The 18,869-nt window shown below is 49.1% G+C and overlaps 1 protein-coding gene across 2 annotated transcripts in view; it reads right to left on the bottom strand.

The window, feature by feature from the left end:
- RBM28 (RNA binding motif protein 28) overlaps positions 1-16,857 on the bottom strand; it is a 54,542-nt gene extending 37,685 nt beyond the window's left edge. The window contains exons 1-13 of one of the 2 annotated variants that reach the window (XM_083401972.1): positions 16,650-16,857; positions 15,321-15,473; positions 12,939-13,033; positions 11,766-11,841; positions 11,341-11,433; positions 9,507-9,581; positions 7,956-8,076; positions 7,110-7,279; positions 6,655-6,733; positions 5,238-5,347; positions 2,235-2,308; positions 1,976-2,111; positions 1,629-1,693 (exon numbers count right to left, since the gene is read on the bottom strand). In XM_083401972.1, coding sequence (XP_083258098.1) covers positions 1,629-1,693; positions 1,976-2,111; positions 2,235-2,308; positions 5,238-5,347; positions 6,655-6,733; positions 7,110-7,279; positions 7,956-8,076; positions 9,507-9,581; positions 11,341-11,433; positions 11,766-11,841; positions 12,939-13,033; positions 15,321-15,473; positions 16,650-16,803 — 1,401 coding nt within the window. In that variant the 5' untranslated portion in view covers positions 16,804-16,857. The remainder of the gene's footprint in view (positions 1-1,628; positions 1,694-1,975; positions 2,112-2,234; positions 2,309-5,237; positions 5,348-6,654; positions 6,734-7,109; positions 7,280-7,955; positions 8,077-9,506; positions 9,582-11,340; positions 11,434-11,765; positions 11,842-12,938; positions 13,034-15,320; positions 15,474-16,649) is intronic. The other variant, XM_083401973.1, reaches the window with a different exon arrangement.
- Between the last annotated feature and the right edge of the window lie 2,012 nt (positions 16,858-18,869).

Genomic DNA, 18,869 nt, shown 5'->3' with positions numbered 1-18,869 from the left:
ACGATCATCTATTCTGACCCCCTGCGATGCAGGAGCTGCAGATCTCTCAAGCAGCACCTCCTCTCGCACCCCAACTCTGAGCTCGGCTGCAGGAGTTCATGCGCCCGTTACTTCACAACAGGATTCCTGTAATGCGCTCTATGTGGGGCTTCCTTCGCGCTTGAGCCAGAAGCTGCAGTGCGTGCAGGATGCTGCAGCCAATTGCTGACGGACACCTTGCCGATTTTCCACCGGGCCAAGTTACTGTTAGCGTGCAAAGCCCTCAAGGACCCGGGACCACCAGATTGCCTTGTCCCATAGACAATATCTGGACCACTTCAACTGATGGAACGGGCACTGCCACTTAATAGCCATTCCATTATGGCAAGAACTCGATCTCGGAGTGTGACAGCATCTGCACTTTGGAACTCCTTGCCAATTGATATCAGGCACCAAACACTTTCCAACGCCTGCTCAAAACATTTGTGTTTAGATGAGCCCACCCAGAGGTTTAGAAAGTGTGCGGGGTTTTTGATTTGTTTTAGTCTGCTATCTAGTGGCTTTAACTTTCTGTATGTTGTAAACTCTTCTAGACTTCTATTGTTTTGTAAATTGCTTCGAGGCTTGTTGTTTTTTTACACTCAAACAGCATGTGATCCATAAAATTTGTATGCCGTTTGAGTGTTTTAAAAAAAACCCACTCAAAGCGGTTTAAAAAAGGATAAAACAATCAAATCAAGAATTGTTTAAAGCATGCAAAAGTTTAAAATAGTTTTTTAAAAATTTAACTCCCATCAACTTCCTAAGCATCCGGGCAGGTTTTCCTAAACGAGAATGGTTTTAGCAAGAGCTGAAAAGAAGACAGTGAAGTCGCCTTCTGCGTCTCAACAAGCAGGGAGTTCCAGAGTTGTAAGGGCTGCCACAGTAAACAAATGCAGAACAGGTAGCATGTGGGAAATAAACAGGGAAAGAGAGAGAGAGAGAGAGAGAGCGCGCGCGCGCGATTCGGCAATTTTTTTGGCTCTCCACAACTACATAACATGATGTCCTCTTGCTACGTGGAGAGTCTGGGGCCTCAGGGGGGCCCTGTGTGCGAGGGGCAGGGAGTCGTAAGCAGCAGAGAGCTCTTGCCCATCAGAGACAGGCTAGATCAGGGGTCAGCAAACTTTTTCAGCAGGGGGCCGGTCCACTGTCCCTCAGAGCTTGTGGGGGGCGCATTTTGTGGGGGGTGGAAATGAACAAATTCCTATGCCCCATAAATAACCCAGAGATGCATTTTAAATAAAAGGATACATTCTACTCATGTAAAAACATGCTGATTCCCGGACCATCTGCGGGCTGGGTTGAGAAGGCGATTGGGCCGCATTCAGCCTTAGTTGGCCTACCCATGGGCTAGATTCAGCAGACCCCCCTTGACCTGGCCCAGCAAGGGGCTTCTGGCATCCTTAAGGAGGGAAAGCTTGGAGCCATGTCTAGCTTCTAGGCCAGCCTTTCTCAGCCTTGGGTCCCAAGATGTTGGCCTACAACTCCCATCAGCCCTTGCAAGCAGGACCAGTGGTCAGAGATGATGGAGTTGTAGTCCCAAGCTTGAGAAAGGCTGGGTTAGGCACATACACACAGAGAGAGAGAAAGAGAAAGAGAGAACTTACCCGTGCCCTCTTGGCCAGGTCAGCATCGCTCATCCCCTCGGCAGCTTTTGTGCCAGCACGGATCACTGCAGAGGAAAAAGGAGCATTGAAAAGCAGAACAGAATCACAGACTGGGAAGGGACCCTCACAGGTCATCTAGCCCAACCCCTTGCAATGAAGGAATCGCGGCTAAAGAACCCCTGACACAGGGCCACTCAACCTCTGCTTAAAAACCTCCAAGGAAGGAGAGCCTGCCGCCACCTCAAGCCCCTTCCACATGGGAATGAACACGCCCCCGTCGCCCTGCACACAAGGCAAGGTGAGCCCAGGTGAATCCAGCCCCGCCCAGCCGCCTCCTTTGCACTCACGGCCTTCACGCGCCAGGTACAAGTTCCGGGTGCCGGTGGGTTTCTTCGTCTTCTGGCTCCGCAGCTGCTGGGCTTCCTCCCGGCTGATGGCCAGGTCCACTCGCAGGCGGCGGCCCCCCAAGTGCAGCCCCCCGCCCTTCCGGGGAGAAGGAGAGACAGTGAGAGGCAGGGAGGCAAGGAAGGGGCACCCACGGGCGCTGCCAGAGACAGGCCGAGCCAGGAGAAACTACCACGCTCCCACCCCGCCGGAAACTCTCACCTCGCTCTCATCCTGAGCCACTTGAAGGCACTTCTGGGCAGCTTCCTGGGACAGGAACTGGGCAAAGGCACAGCCTGGGGGTGGGATTTGGGGGAGTGGGGAGGAGAGAGGCATGTTTAGGAAGCTGTCTTACAGTGACCCAGGGCATCCTAGAATTGTAGACTTGGGAGGGACCTCAAGGAATGCAGGAATCTTAGCTAAACAAATACAGTCATAGGTAAAGGTAAAGGGACCCCTGACCGTTAGGTTCAGTCACGGACGACTCTGGGGCTGCAGCGCTCATCTCGCTTTACTGGCCGAGGGAGCCAGCGTACAGCTTCCAGGTCATGTGGCCAGCATGACTAAGCCGATTCTGGCGAACCAGAGCAGCGCATGGAAACGCCGTTTACCTTCCCGCCAGAGCGGTACCTATTTATCTACTTGCACTTCGACATGCTTTTGAACTGCTAGGTTGGCAGGAGCAGGGACCAAGCAAAGGGAGCTCACCCTGTTACGGGGATTTGAACCACCAACCTTTTGATCAGCAAGCCCTAGGCTCTGTGGTTTAACCCAAGGCACTACCTGTGTCCCTTAATACAGTCATACCTCGGGTTAAACCACTTTAGGCTGCGTTTTTCCAGCTTGCATCCCGCGATGACCCTGAAGTACCAGAAAGGGTTTCTTCCAGGTTTCGCCGCTCGCACATGCGCAGATGTTCAAAATGACGTCACACGCATGCGCAGAAGTGGCAAATTGCAACCAGCGTACGTGCAGACGTGAGTTGCTTTCTTTTCAGGTTGCAAACAGTCCTCCGGAACGGATCCCGTTCACAATCGGGGTACCACTGTACCTTGCTACACAGATGCAATAGTTACAACATACAGTGGACGCTCGGGTTGCGAATGTGATCCATGTGGGATGCACATTCACAACCCGCAGTGGCGCGTCTGCGCAAGCATGGGTTGTAATTTGGCGCTTCTGTAACCCGTTCCGGTACTTCCGGGTTTCGGCGCGTCCGTAACCTGAAAAAACTCAACCTGGAGCAGCTGTAACCCGAGGTATGACTGTATAGAGTGCGACAGGCTGCATGGTCATGTTTGCAACAAATGTCTTTACTAGTTCCTTCCTATCATACGAATCAAGTCCAGGATGAACAACTTATACAATCCTCAAGCAAGGTATATAACCTATTTAATTAAATCCAAGGCAGATATATTTCTTCCTTTCTTCGTACATTCTTCTTTGAGTTCATATATTACACAGTCCTTGAATGTGGTTAAGGAAAGGTACCCGGAATGTCACGGGCAACACAGCTGATGAGGTTGGCTAGCATGGGAGGCAGACAGAGGCAGGCTGGCTCAGGCAGCTGGGGAGGGGAGAGGGCAGAACAAGGTTTCTGGATATTTCCTTGTTTCACCCCAAAGGGCTTCCTCAGCTGTTAATAAAGGTAAAGTAAAGGGACCCCTGACCATTAGGGCCAGTCGTGACCGACTCTGGGGTTGCGGCACTCATCTCGCTCTATAGGCTGAGGGACCTGGCGTACAGCTTCCGGGTCATGTGGCCTGCATGACTAAGCCTCTTCTGGCGAACCAGAGCAGCACACGAAAACGCCGTTTACCTTCCCGCCGGAGCGGTACCTATTTATCTACTTGCACTTTGACATGGTTTCAAACTGCTAGGTTGGCAGGAGCAGGGACCGAGCAACGGGAGCTCACCCCGTCGCGGGGATTCGAACCGCCAACCTTCTGATCGGCAAGTCCTAGATCTGTGGTTTAACCCACAGCGCCACCCGTGTCCCTTTTAAGCTGTTAATAGTTCTACATAATATAAATATGAACGCTTAATAATAACAATAATAATTTATTATTTATACCCCGCCCATCTGGCTGGGTTTCCCCAGCCACTCTGGGCGGCTTCCAACAGAATATTAAAATACAATAATATATTAAACATTAAAAGCAAATACAAGGTTTAATATTTGATATGTAGAAACTACAAATATAAATCTGTCACATCGTGACTAAAAACAGAGTTCATACATTATTAAGCATTATCAAACATTAGAAGATACAGAGGCTGTAACAGATTACGTAAGCAATGATTCTTGGACAGTTCTCAATAGTAGCGGCCAAGAAAGGAAGAACTATATCTGCGTTGGATTTAATTAAATAGGCATCTCAGCTCAAGCATCCCTGACAGATGGCCGCCCAGCCTCTGCTTAAAAACCTCCCCGGAAGGAGAGGCCATCATTTGGCACACGCTCAATTTCCCCACCTTTTCTAATACCATAAAATTACCCCCTCAGTGCTGTATAGTTCATGATAGTAGAGGCCTCTTATATAAAACACAGTTATTGTGCGAACATGTTCCTGGCAAAAATATCAAAATAAGGAGAATGATGTAACCCCAACAATGTTTATGTAAACAGATATAATACAGACCCCCCCCTCCTTGCAGGACAAAAAAAAGGATATTTTTTAGTTGCTACTTTTGAGGCGGGATCTGAACTCCGGTCTCTGGGGATTTCCCCCCCCCCCCCCGCCTAATACAAAATTATTCTGTCTCAATGAAGTTATATGGCTTCAGTAGAAATGTTATAAGGATTTAAGTATAAATAGATTAATGGGATTTTAAAAGTAAAATAAGGTTAGAATGTGGTAAGATAATTATTTGATAGATAACAGAGGAAGATGGAAAGGAATTGCTGAAACATTTGACAGAAGTAGAATACAAAAAGGGAGGTGTGAGGAGGTCGGTGAAACAAGTAAATGAAAGATATATTGAAATTGTTTGAGTGTTTTAAATTGTTTTGTTTGGTTATGTGTTTAGTGTTATGTAGTGTTTTTTCCCCTTTTTTATTGTATTGTATTGGCTTTTATTTTTCTGTTTTTGTTTTTTGGTTTTGCAACGTTTAAATTGTGTAAAAAGCAGTGAATATTATTTTAAAAAACCCCACAAAATTATTCTGTCTCAGCCTGCCCCCCTCCCCTCCAACCCCCCCCCCCCCCGTCTCAGCCCCATTACCTTTGGAGTGCTCCGTGTCCGGGTGAAGCACGATCCGCACGTACTTCAGGTCTCCAAACTGCTCCAGCAGCTCCCCCAGCTCCTCCTCCTCGCTGTCGAAGGACAAATTCCTAGGGGGGAAGCAGGGGGCACGTGAAGATGCGCCCCACACCCAGGGAGGACAAGAGCGGGTTTGGATCCCAGGGAACAAACATGTCCGGGGGGCCCCAGCAAGGGCGGACGGCAAAAAGTCTTTGCACGGAATAAAAAACAACAACATGCTTTTGATTTCATGATAATGATAAATATGAAAATATTGTTGTTTATTGAATTTACTGTATTTTTCGCTCCATAAGACAGACCTAGTTTTTAGAGGGGGAATGCAAGAAAAAAATATATTCTTTTAAGGGAGTGCTGAGCAGAGCCTGTATGCATCCCAGGCTCTGATCAGCGCTCCCTTTCACGAGCTGTGAGGAGCAGATGTGTGGCGCTTGCAGACTTTTCCTCCTCAGGGAAAAGCCCCCAAGAGCCACACACCCGCTCAGCGCGGCTTTTTAAAGGGAGTGCAGCTCTTGCGGGATTTTCCAGGAGGTGCAGTCCCTTCCCCCAGCTCCCGCAAAAGCCAGCAAGAGCTGCGCGAAGCCTCCACAGGGCAGCGGGATGAAGGCTCCCCGTGCCCTGAAGACGCTTTGCGTGGCGAAGCCAGAAGCTAGAACAGCAAGAGGAAGCACTGCGCAGAGATCCCTCTCGTTGTTCTGGCTTCTGGGATAGCCATGCAGCCTGCATTCTCTCCATAAGACGCACACACATTCCCTCTTACTTTTTAGGAGGGAAAAATGAGTCTTATAGAGCGAAAAATACGGTATATTCCGCCCTATACCCAGAGGTCTCAGGGCAGTTTGCCAAAAAGAGCAACATAAAAACTACAATATTTATATAATCAAAATAAAAGCAACAACCCAATAACACCCCCTCTTTACCTGTTGAGAATATTAAGATCTTAAGGGCTAGTATCAACAACAGAAGCACTCACATGATCGCTGCTGAACGAACCCGACACTTGTTAAACTTGTGTTGATTTTTAGGAAAATACAAATATTTGCAGAATGTTAAGATCCTAAGGGTTAGCATCAATGATATTCCAACCCCCCGCGATGCAGAACGTTAAACGATATATTGATGCATGTAATGACCCCATCCCGTTTTTCCTTCCTTCCCATATCGTATTACATATGTCTACAGATAGATATTTTGCTGTGAATCACTTGGAGACATTCAGATGACAAGCAGCTAATAAGCTTAAAAAGTAGCAAGGAGAAACAGCCATAAATGTACGCTGGAGCAGGGTTCTCTAAGCCCCATAAGGATGCAGAAGGAGCAGGGCAGCCGCCTCCAGCTTCTCTCCCAAGGCGATGCTGAGCCCATGGCCTTCGCCCACCTGATGAAGACGGTCCTTCCTTCGGTGACGTCTGATGGGAGCTTCTGGACTTTTTTCCGCTTCGAAGGGACGCCAACTTCTGGAACGGGAGCAGACCGGGGAGAGGGAAATCATGAGCAAGAGCAGGCCACAGAATTGTTGGAAGGGACCCCGAGGGCCATCCAGCCCAACCCTCTGCAATGCAGGAATCTTTGGTAAATATTATTCTCATGCTGCTCTCACCGGGCAAGGTGGCAGTGCCCAGTCTCCAAAGACCAAGGCGGAGGAGGGCCCCAGCAGAGGCCATGAAATTTCACGCGGGGGCTGGCAGCTTTCAGAAAGAGGAATGTTGGGTTGAAATTGATTTTTTAACCAGACCCAACAGGTCTCTCCTGGCGCTCCTTTGAGGCGCCACCTTTTTAAGGGTTTGCCACCTGCCCTGGCATCCAACCCCTCAGAAACTGAAAAAAACCAACCTTCTTCATCTTCCTCGTCATCTTCTTCTTCCTCCTCCTCCTCATCAGAGCTCATGGCTTTGCCAGGCTCCCCCTCTTCCTTATCCGAGTCCTGCGTCGCTTGCTCTTCTTCTTCTTCCTCCTCCTCCTCCTCACTATCTGCAGGCGGTGGAGCGAGCTGCTCAAAGTACCTGTCCACGAAATCACGCAAGGAAAGAGCCGTCAGAAGCAGGCAGCTGAACTCTGCGCCCAAAGGGCTTAATTCTAGGGTTCTGGAATCTCGGAGATGGCTGGATTTGGGCAGAGGGAGGAAGCCAGAGGCAGCCCTGCCGCTGCCTCCTGGCAGAGAGAGAGAGCAGGAATTTGGTGTCGGGATGCGTCCAAGGAAATGGGGGCAATTGGCAGGCCCCAGCCCACCGGCCGGCAGCGGGGCAAACTCCGGTCCTTGGTTCTGCATCAAACTGCGACTCAGAGCCTTTCAGAAGCCTTTCAGAAGCTGAGCATGCAAGCCAGCAGAGATAAGAACTCTTTGCAACGGAAGGGCAGAGAGAGGCCTATGTCAAGCGTATTTACAAGCATTTTATTCAGCATCAGGACAAAGGAAAAACATGTCTGCTCCCCTTCGTGTCCAAGCAAAAAGCATAAGCAAAAGCTATACACAAGGGAAGTTCCCAGCAGACTGTGCTGGAATGTAAACAGGCATGTGACATACAATAACTCCACACAGCTGTTCCTCTTAGGGTGGAACGGAACATCAATATCACACCGAGGGCACAGAGGGTGGTTTAGTGTGCCCGCCCCCGATCCCCCCGTCAGCAGCAGAGTGAGTCTGTCCCGGGTCCTCTGGAGCAAGCCCCTTGCGCTCACCTGCCCTGCCTCGCTGGCTCAGCAGGCTCTGAACTTTCGTCTTCCGGATCGTCGTCTTCGTTGCCAGCCTCAGTTGTGTCTGCTTGCTGGGCCTTGCTTAGCTTCTTCTTCTCCTGGACCCCTGGTTGGGGGAGAGAGGCAAAGAAGCAGGAGGGTGAGACGCCTCTGCCCAGTTTCTCCCAAGGAAGACGCCCATTTCTAGCTTCACCTATTAATCCTGGCAAATCTTGCCATCGCTGAGTCCTGCTTGCTGCCTTCCCACAACAGGCACCCGGTTGGTCCCTGGGAGAACAGGAGGCTGGAGCAGATGGCCCCCCCCTTGGCCTGATCCAGAGAGGGCATCTTGGGTTCTCGAGAAAAGCCATGCCAGGGAGGTCCCCGCGGCCAGATCCCAAATGGGGCCACAGAACAAAGAAACGGGAGTCCAAACGAAGGAGCCACACCTGCAAAGCCTGGACTGGGCAGGAATTTTAGAGTTGCAACAGAAGGAGGAGGCTTTCTAAGGGCAGAACGGCTGGCAGGAGAAAGACCCTGTCGGAACATGGCGCTTCCGATGCCCAGAGATCTGTCCTGGTTGCCCAGTGGCTACCAGACCAACGTCAAGGCCTTACTATTAGTCTGTAAGGTCCTTCGCAACGTGGGACCCGTGAGATCACCTGACCCAGAGACACACAACTAATAATAATAATAATAATAATAATAATAATAATAATAATATTTTATTATTTATACCCCGCCCATGTGGCTGGGTTTCCCCAGCCACTCTGGGCGGCTTCCAACAAAATATTAAAGTATAATAGTCTGTTAAACATTAAAAGCTTCTCTAAACAGGGCTGCCTTCAGACCGCTCCCATTCACAGAACCGGCCCTGTTCCAAGTGCCACGTAAAATCCGTTCCGTGTTTTGTAGGAACTCAAGCCTTTAGTGTAGCTCTGCCTTCCCTTTGGAACTCCCTGCCTCTTGCCATACTGCACTCTTTTCAGCGCTGGCTGGAAACGTTCTTGTTTAGACAAGAAATCTGGTGTGAATGTTAACTTGTTTTTTGTCTACTGTCATTTCAGCTCGTCTAAAGTCATAAATGATTGCCGTTATTTTTTCAATGATGATTTTATTCTTTTATCTGCTTTGATGGTTTTTTTTTTAAAAAAAGAATCAACGAATGCATACACATTATGAATAATAATAATAATAATTTCCTATTTCTACGCCAATTTATTATTTCTACCCCATCCATCTGGCTGGGTTTCCCCAGCCATTCTAGGCAGCTTCCAACAAAAGATTAAAAATGCCTTTAAAAATACATTTATGAAATGAATAAGCAAGAGGGCACTCCCCTTCCATGCTTGCTGGGCAGGGAGGGGGGTCTGTTGCTTCTGAAGGTCAGCTCTGCTCTCAGAACCAGGCAATTGCCTGGCTACAAAGACTCGGGATAAATGTTCTCAATCTCCCCCTGCCACTCTCAGCTGCTTGGCCTGAGGTCAAGATTGGGCCATTTCACCCACCTGCCTGAGATGCCCAGAGCAGGATGACTCCTGCCCCGGAGCCACTCACCTGCTGGAGATGCCGCTGCCTGCATCGCTTGGTACTTCTCCCGGGCCACGGCCCAGTCCACGGCCACCGGGCGCTCTGCGGAGGGAAATAATAACAATAAATAAATTTTATTTATATCCCGCCCTCCCCAACCAAAGCCGGGCTCAGGGCGGCTAACAACAATAAAACAGTACAACACAACACAACACTCTAAAATCATTCCTTATAAAATTAATTCAAATTAAACCACTGGCAACCATTGGGCCAGAGCTCCGTGAAGATTGCCGAAGGAGGGAGTCAGGCTGTGCCCTGGCCAAAGGCCCTGCGGAAGGATGTCAAGTCCCGCAGGGCCCTGGTCTCTTGTGACAGAGTGTTCCCACCAGATCGGAGCCACAGCCGAAAAAGCCCTGGCTCTAGTTGAGGCCAGCCTAACCTCTCTGTGGCCTGGGACCTTCAAGATGTTTTTGTTTGAAGACCGTAAGTTCCTCTGTGGGACATACCAGGAGAGGCGGTCCCATAGGTACGAGGGTCCTAGGCCATATAGGGCTTTAAAGGTTAAAACCAGCACCTTGAACCTGATCCTGTACCCCAGCGGGATCCAGTGCAGCTGGTATAGCACCGAGTGAATGTGATCTCGCAGCGAAGACCCCGTAAGGAGTCTCGCCACGGCATTCTGCACCCGCTGGAGTTTCTGGGTCGGTCTCAAGGGCACGTAGAGCGAGATACAATAATCCAGTCTGGAGGTGACTGTCGCGTGGATCACAGTGGCCAGGTCAGGGCGAGAGCTCTAAGGCTGGCTTGGCGAGGGAGCAGCGCAGCTACAAATCCCAGGGACTGATTCCATCTGAGGAACTGCCGCTGCTGTAGGTGCCACATGATACCTGCTTCCCATTCGCAAGAACTCAACTGTTTAGTGTGGCAGCCCATACCCTCTGGAACTCCCTGCCTCTTGACACCAGCCTTCGCTGTATACCATATTTTTCGCTCTATAAGACGCACCAGACCACAAGACGCACCTAGTTTTTGGAGGAGAAAAACAGGAAAAAATTATTCTGAATCTCAGAAGCCAGAACAGCAAGAGGGATCGCTGCGCAGTGAAAGCAGGAATCCCTCTTGCTGTTCTGGCTTCTGGGATAGCTGCGCAGCCTGCATTCGCTCCATAAGACGCACACACATTTCCCCTTACTTTTTAGGAGGGAAAAATTGAGTCTTATAGAGCAAAAAATACGGTAATTTTCCGGCACCTGCTAAAATTGTTTAGACGGGCCTGTCCAGATGCTTAGAAAATGGAGGTAATTTTAATCCGTTTTAGTATTTTAACTTTCCTTGTTTTAAAGGAGGGTTGCAATCCCCACGTCAATTTTTTTCGTGTTTCACATTTTTGTAAACCACTTTGAGGGCTTTTTTTTAAATAAACAGTCAAGCGGTGTGCAAATTTTATGAAATGAAAAGTCATGGTGCATGTGCAGAGGAGAGCCGAAGTCCGTCAGCCCCACTGCCTGAACACCCTGCATGTTCAACTCTCCTGCAGATGTTCCAGCATTCCCAGCACAAGAGGACCAGCAAGAGAGCCAGTGGTGGGAAGCGGGGAGAGCGTCAGACTAGGACCCGGGAGACCAGGGTTCAATTCCCTCCCTGGCTGGGTGTGACTTTGGGCCAGTTGCTGAACCTCAGCCTGACCTACCTCACAGGGTCGTTGTGGAGATTCACAGCTCCTTGCAGAAAAAGGTGGGATATCAAGAGCAATAGATGAGCAAGTATTATCTTGCCTATGCCCAGGCAGCTCCCATCCGACATAAACACACAGAGAGGAGCTCAAATCCCCCGGCTCCTTTTCAGAAAGCATCAGGCTCACCCTTGATCTCCTTCATGTTCATCCCCTTCAGCGCCTTCCCTGCTTCCAGGACGTTCTTGAACTGCACAAAGGCAAAGCCACGCATCTTTCCATCTGGAAGCGACAGGAAAGCAACTTCATTCTGACTATTTTTTAAACATATTTGTAGCCTGTGCATGGGATTCCACTTATAGGGAGACAAGAGGAGCAGCCAGAGCCATAACCAAGAAGGCAGGTGGGACTTCATTCTTCAGCTGAAGACGGCGGAGGGCAGAAACATGAGCCAGCCAGTGCTCCTGGCTCCGATTGCTCGTTCCAAAGGGGAAGGCAGTGATCCATGAATGGCTTGGGATAATCCAGGACAGGTGTGCAGTTTAAATGGAATGCTACCTTTCTCCCCCAGTAGCGCCCCACCGGCCCTTTCCCACCAGGCCACCTGGCCATACCTGGTTTCTTGGGGATGGTAATTTCCAGCACTGTGCCAAACTGGGAGAAGGCAGCCTTCAGGTCATCTTCTGTGCACTAAGGAGAGAAGAAACAAGACCAATGGCAGAAGACATCACAGCGCATTGTGTATTTTTCAAAAACCCCAAGCCTTAGCAAGGAGCTGGGCTGCTGCTCCAATGTTCTGCGAGGAGACTGTGCTCTCTGGTGGGAAATCCAAAAGGGATGGGGCTTGGGGCTCCTATTACTGCTCCATTAAATGGAGCGCGCAGCTGTGATTTACACCAAATTACACAAAACAAATGAAATACCGTGAAAATCCCTGAAACGAGAAGTAATCGACTAGAAATATTATCTTATAGAAATAAACTAAATAATAAAAATCAAAAAGTTTAAGGGAAAAATTAGAAAAACCTAGAATTGAGCAAGGCCTTAACGGGATGACGGCTACAACCCTCGTTTCACTGAACTATTCTGTTTCCTCAGAAGCAAATAGAGAAATCATAAACCTTAAATGACCAAATTCAAAGAAAGGGGGTAAAACTCCCAAAAATTCTGAAGTGTCATAATCCTAGCTCAACCTAGGTGAAGCAAAGCACAGTAATAAAGGAATGAGGACTCAAAGGTACGGTTTCTAAAACTGAGTTTACAGAAAAGGTTTGAAAACCTAATTAGCAAGTTTTAGACACAGCCCAACTTGAAGAAAGCCAAGCACAGTAATAAAGAGTTAAGGACTCAGCTGTGAAAATTTTAGTATTGCCTTTACAAAAAGGTTTAAAAGACCTAAATGGCACAAATTCAAAGAAAGGAATACAAGATAAGCTGTTTTAGATTTTAAACAAACTCAAGAACAGGGCTGAAACGCTCCCATGGTCTAGATGTTACTGCTGATGTTAAAGACTGATTTACACCCAAAAGCTGCTAAGAAATGAACAGCTGGATGGCCATCTCTTGGGGAGTTGGACTAGATGGCCCTGGGGTGCCCTTTCGAACTCTACGATTCTGCGAAACAGCACTATGTCAGCGCTCTGAATCTCAAACAAGAGTGCCATGAAATATTAACCCTGCCAGTCCACTTTTAACGGCCTCGTTCCAAGAAAAGAATGGGGGTGGCTCAGAAAGAGAGCCCCAGCCCCATCCAAGAAGCAGGCGACTCCCCTGCCTGCGGCTCGTACCTTGAAGCTCAGATTGCGAATGATCAGCCTGGCTTTTTTCGAGGCTCCTTTTGCCTTTGGGGGCTTCTTCCCTCGCTGGGGGGCCTCAGAGGCACCTGGAACCAAAGCAAATGGGACACGGCAAGGACAATGACACACTAAGAACACAGCGGAGGAATCATCACTAGGCACAAGTGCTGATGCGCTCAGGTCACACCCACAAGCATCCCATGGGCCCAAGCATCTGGTTGGTCAGTCTGAGAACAGGAGGCTGGACTGGACGGGTCTGGGGTCTGCAAGGACCAGGGACTGTAATAGTAATATAATAATAATAATAATTTATTATTTGTACCCCGCCCATCTGGCTGGGTTTCCCCAGCCACTCTGGGCGGCTTCCATAGAAACAAAAAATACAGTAAAATATCACAGATTAAAAACTTCCCTGAACAGAGCTGCCTTAAGATGTCTTCTAAATGTCAGGTAGTTATTTATCGCTTTGACATCTGCTGGGAGGGCATTCCACAGGGCGGGCGCCACTAGCTTGCTTCTATCTTAAGGCCACGTCTCTCTTATAGAGTCAGCACGAAAGGGTGAAGGGAGTATGGAAAGTGTGAGGGTTTTTGACTAGCAATGCTGCTTCCCTGTGTTCTCCCCACAAAACTACTTATTATTATTATCAATTGGATTTGTACACCGCCCTATACCCGCAGGTTTCAGGGCGGTTCACAAACAAAATCATAATATATAAAATCAAATTAAAAACAAGAACCCAATAAAAGAAACCCAAAAGAGCCACATTTAAAAGGGTCAATCATATCAACCAAAGGCCTGGTTAAAAAGGAAAAAGGAACGTTTTCGCCTGGTGCATAAAGGTGTGTAATGAAGGCGCCAGGCAAACTTCCCTGGGGAGAGCATTCCACAGACAGGGAGCCACTGCAGAGAAGGCCCCGTTCTTGTGTTGCCACCCGCCAGACCTCTCAAGGAGGAGGCACACGAAGAAGGGCCTCAGAAGATGGTCTCAGGGTCTGGGTAGGTTCATATGGAAAGAGGCAGTCCTTGAGGTATTGTGGTCCTGAGCCGTTTATTTATTGTCGTTTCTTATTAACCAGGTGTGAGAACCTTGCCATACCTACAAAAGACATTAGCTTCTGTATGTAAGCTGAACAGTCTATGGATCAGCTCAGAAGAGAGTCTGGCTGGTGGAGGTCTTCTCCAACACAACTGCCTTGTCTTGCTCAACAGGGTCTTGAGCAGGTGGGAAGATTATTTTCTTCTGCAACTGGATGTGACCCCCTTTGGTCTGATCCAGCAGCCAGACTCTTCTGATGTGCTTACGAGAACCTCCTGTCAAAAGCCCATGAGACGCAGCTGAAGAACCCCGCCACCATGCCTGGAGCAGGAGAGTTACAGGTGGGTAGCCGTGCTGGTCTGCCGTGGTCGAAACAAAATAAAAAAATTCCTTCCAGTAGCACCTTAGAGACCAGCTAAGTTTGTTCTTGGTATGAGCTTGTGTGCATGCACACTTTTTCAGATACGTGTGCATGTATCAGAAGAGGTATCTGAAGATGTGTGCATGGACATGAAGGTTCATAGCAATAACAAATTTAGTTGGTCTCTAAGTTGCTACTAGAAGGAATTTTTTTATTTTGTTTGGAGCAGGAGAGAAACTCCAGCAGACAAGGCATCTTCTCCCTTCACAAGCAGCCAGGCAGGACAGGCAAAGCGTGAAGGCGCTGCTGGAGAGGCGAGTGAAGGCAGGGAACATTCGGCTCCTCTGCCAGCTCCGCCAAGAGTCCTCCTCTCCATACATATAGCCCAGATTTGTATTTTAAGAACTTGCCTGGTAGCCACAGCTGTCTAGGAATCCCATACAGGCCATGAAGTGGCAGACCCTTCCATCCCAGCTCTCCTGGTTCCTCTGCTGGTTGGGGGGCGGGGGAGCCAATTCCTTCATAGCCATCATAGGAAACAAGCAGGTTATTGGAGGGGAGGCAGGTGACTGCATCCCTCCTACCTCAGTCCACCTGACAGGAATCCTTTCTCTTTTCCACTAGCCTGTTATGTGGCCACTTCCCTGCTGGCTGTAGAGGCGGTTTGTTCCACTGCAGAGGTATAACTGCGAATGTATTGGTCTCTAAGGTGCTACTGGACAATTTTTCATTTTTCTAATTTATTGGTAATGTCTTGAAATTGTGTACTGTAAGGAAATGAAAACCCATCTTCTGGACTGGAAGAACATGTCAGAAAGGGTGCTGGAAGACTCGAAGGCAGCGCAAGTCATGTGGGACCAAACACAAGCCTCTTCCGTTTTTCTAACTGTGTTCAGCAAAACTGGTGCTAAATGTCGACAGCAGCGCACAGAAAATCCTGGCACCCCACAAAAAAGAGAGACCTTGAACTTACCTTCTTTCTTCTTTCCTTTCTGCCGTGGCTTCGGATTAGCAAGGGCTACCGTGATCTTGCGTTTCCCAAAGGCAGTGATCTCCTGGATGGCTCTCTGAGCATCTTCCGGCAAGGAGAAAGTGACAAAGCCAAACCCACGACAGGTTTTCTTGCCTATCCAACAGATTTAAAGGCATATTAATATTATTATGACGGGCTAAGCTTATTAACCTCATTTTCTTGCTGCAAGGAACTCAAGGTGTCTTTCCAAATAATAATAATAATAATAATAATAACATACAGCAAAGGTCAGCAACTTGGCCAGGGAACAAATATCACATATAAGATAGGGAAAGCCATGTCACTCCACCCACCCTGTGATTCAAGAAAAAGGCTGGTAGATAACCAGAACCATACAAAATATTTTAAGCATAGATTCATACGAAGAAAGGTGCTTCATTTGAAGGAGACGCCATGGCAACCTTATGCCAACTGGCTCTACAGTGGTACCTCTACTTACGAATGGGATCCGTTTCGGAGTGCCGTTCGCACCCCGAAAAGTCCAAAAACATAGTGCTGCTACTGCGCATTCATGAAGTGTGATATGGCACTTCTGCGTCTGCATGTGCAGCAAACCCGGAAGCAAACACTTTGCCACGTTCGTAATCTGAACAGCTGCAATGTGCAGCACAGCCAAGAAAGATGCCTTGCTGGGGAGGCTCATTCTGGTGCCAGGTGGGCTCCGTGATGCACAGGTGGTCCTGACTGGTGGTGGTGCCAGTGGTTAATAATAATAATAATAATCAGTGCTTTTTTCGGGGGGGGGGGGGACTCAGGGGTCACGAATAGTGTTCTCCAAGCTACCAGCATGAGTCTGACCAAACTGCGGGAGGCAGTGGAAGACAGGAGTGCCTGGCTTGCTCTGGTCCAGGGGGTCACGAAGAGGCGGACACGACTAAACGACTAAAAAACAACAACTGCCAGGAAAGATGCCTTGTTGGGGGGGGGGGCTCATTCTGGTGCCAGGTGGGCTCCATGATCCAGTGATAGTACTGACTGGTGGTGCTGTTGCCAGTGGTTAATAATAATAATAATAATAATAATGTTTTTTTCTGGAGGGACACCAGGGTGCACGTACCTCTCAACATTTTGTGAATTTAAGTTTGGCCTCATTGAGAGGCAATATTTCAATAGGAAAATGAGAGTAACCCCAAACATCTTCTTGGGGAAAAAGCACTGCCTAGAACAAGGGTCCCCCCGGGGTCATCTAGCCCAGCCCCCAAGCCCCACCTCAGAGGAAGGGCGGGGGTGGAAGCGCCCCTTCCCGCCCGGCCTCCCGTCCCCGCTCACCGGGCTCCGTCACGGCCACCGCCCGCCGCACCGGCCCCGCCCGGCCGAACTCCCTCTCCAGCTCGGCGGCGCAGGCCGAGGGCGGCAGGCCCCGAACCAGCACCGTCCGACCGGCGCCCGCCGGCGCCTTCGCCTTCGCCGCCGCCGCCGCCATGGCCCGCCGACCGCCCTCCGCTCGCCCAGCACGTTAGGCCAGCCTGGGCGCCGCCATCTTGGGTCCGCCGCTGAAAAGGGCCCGGCCGGAAACGCGGCCCGGCGCGCGAGAGTTCCTTCCGGAAGAGGGCTTGGCGCGGAGGGAGAGCGCCCTCTGCCGGAGAGGAGGAGGCGAGACCGGTTGCTAGTCTCTGCGCACGCGCAGAGGCAGACGCCTTGCAAGCGATGTGCACGCGCGTTTTATTAAAATTATTGCAATAACTGTCTTTGGGCGGGGAAAACGAATTTCCAGTGTTTGGTGGCATGGAAGAGGGAGGAAGCTTGTGCTCTCCTGCTCTGGGTGGCAGGACTCGAATTCAGGGCTTCAAGTTGCAAACAAGGAGATTCCGACTAAAGAGCCCGGAAAAAAACTCTCTGACAGTAAAAGCTGTTTGGCAGTGGAACAGTCTCCCTCAAGAGGTGGTGGAATCTACTTCCTTGGAAGTTCTGAAACAGAAGTTGGATGGCCATCGGCAGGCCAGATTTTGGCTGGATGAGGCCCTAAGCTATTGAAAGTCATGGGGCCCTTGATATGGCCAGCTGTCCTTTGTCCACAACAAATGGGCGCTGTTTGTTTGTGTTCAATATCTGCTATTTGGTCATCAATGGACCTAATCGGTATCTAAAGCCATTTGCACATGACAAAATATGTGTTTTATCAAAGTAATTGTTGAAAAGTCCATGCAGAATGCAGGCACCCTATATATAGAAAGGAGCAAAGCAGTGAAATTTCAGGGAGCAGGCTAGCAGGCGGGGCCCATGACTTGCATCACAGGAGCCGACACAACACAAAACACAGTTGCTGTATTTAGGTTTTATTTTATTATTTTTTTATCTTATATTTTGGAAATGTACATCCAGTTTTTTCCCCTTTAATTTTTTTTTTGGGGGGGGGGGCACAACAACCCTATGAGGTGAGTTAGGCTGAGACAGACCTGAAATGTGCCTTTATTTCCTCCCTTTTTTCTTCTTGCTTCCTTCAGCCTTTTAGGAATTATCGGTACCCAGATCCCAAAGGACCTGTGGAAACTGTTCATGCACCCGACAACAGCCGTCTTGATGCTATTAGCCCAGAGATGGAAGGAAGAAACACTCCCAACCAGAGAAGAATGGCAACTCCAGTTGATGGACTCCGCTGAAATGGCAAAATTAACTGGGAAGCTCAGAAGCAGAAGACAAGAAATGTAAAAAACAATGGGAAATGTTCACAATGTATATACAAAATCATTGTAAACAGGTCAAAACATTAGCAGGTTTTTAAACACACTTGTAATTTAACAGAATGCACAGATAATTTAGGAAGATGAAGAAATGGAGAAGTATTGATACACAGTTGAAAATAGAATCAATAGGACCCAGGGAAGGGATGGGGGGGAGTCAGGAGACTCAGAGTAAATTCGATATTTGGATTTAGAATTGTTTTTGATTTTGGAAAATCAAATAACAAATTATTACACACACACACAAATACAAACTCGCTGGAGACAGGCTGCTGAGGTTTCTTGTCCTTGGCTAGGAATGGGATCCGACTGCGGACAGGCAGCTGCTCTGCCTCTCCAGGGAGAGAGGGGGCCGGGTTCTCCCTCACCCCCATAATTAAAATTAATCGCTTGGCCACTCGAAAACTGCTCTGGCTTCAGAGTCGGAGGGCGAAGAGGAGGCCCAGAGGGATTTCTGTTTCCAGGGAGCTCAGGGAAAGGCAGGCTCATCCCTGGGGAGGCAGCAGGGGCCCAGCGCATTCTGCAAGAGGTTTGCTTCTCTCTCTCCGGGACGTGAAATTCTGGGATGGAAGCTGGAGCCTCACTGGGCAGAGTTTCAGAAAAAGTTACTACATCTCTTTTCAATCAACCTGGCGTGGTTTTATTGCATCTGCAACATCTGTCGCAGAAACATGGTCCTCGGCCTCCGAGGACACGCCAAGATTTGTGGAATGGGTGGCGCTGTGGACGCAGGTGGCGCTGTGGGTTAAACCACAGAGCCTAGGACTTGTCGCTCAGAAGGTCGGCGGTTCGAAGCCCCGCAACGGGG

Source organism: Podarcis tiliguerta (genome assembly GCF_965153285.1).
Source record: "Podarcis tiliguerta genome assembly, chromosome: 10".
Lineage (NCBI taxonomy): Eukaryota > Metazoa > Chordata > Lepidosauria > Squamata > Lacertidae > Podarcis > Podarcis tiliguerta.
This window is presented reverse-complemented; position numbering and strand designations above follow the sequence as displayed.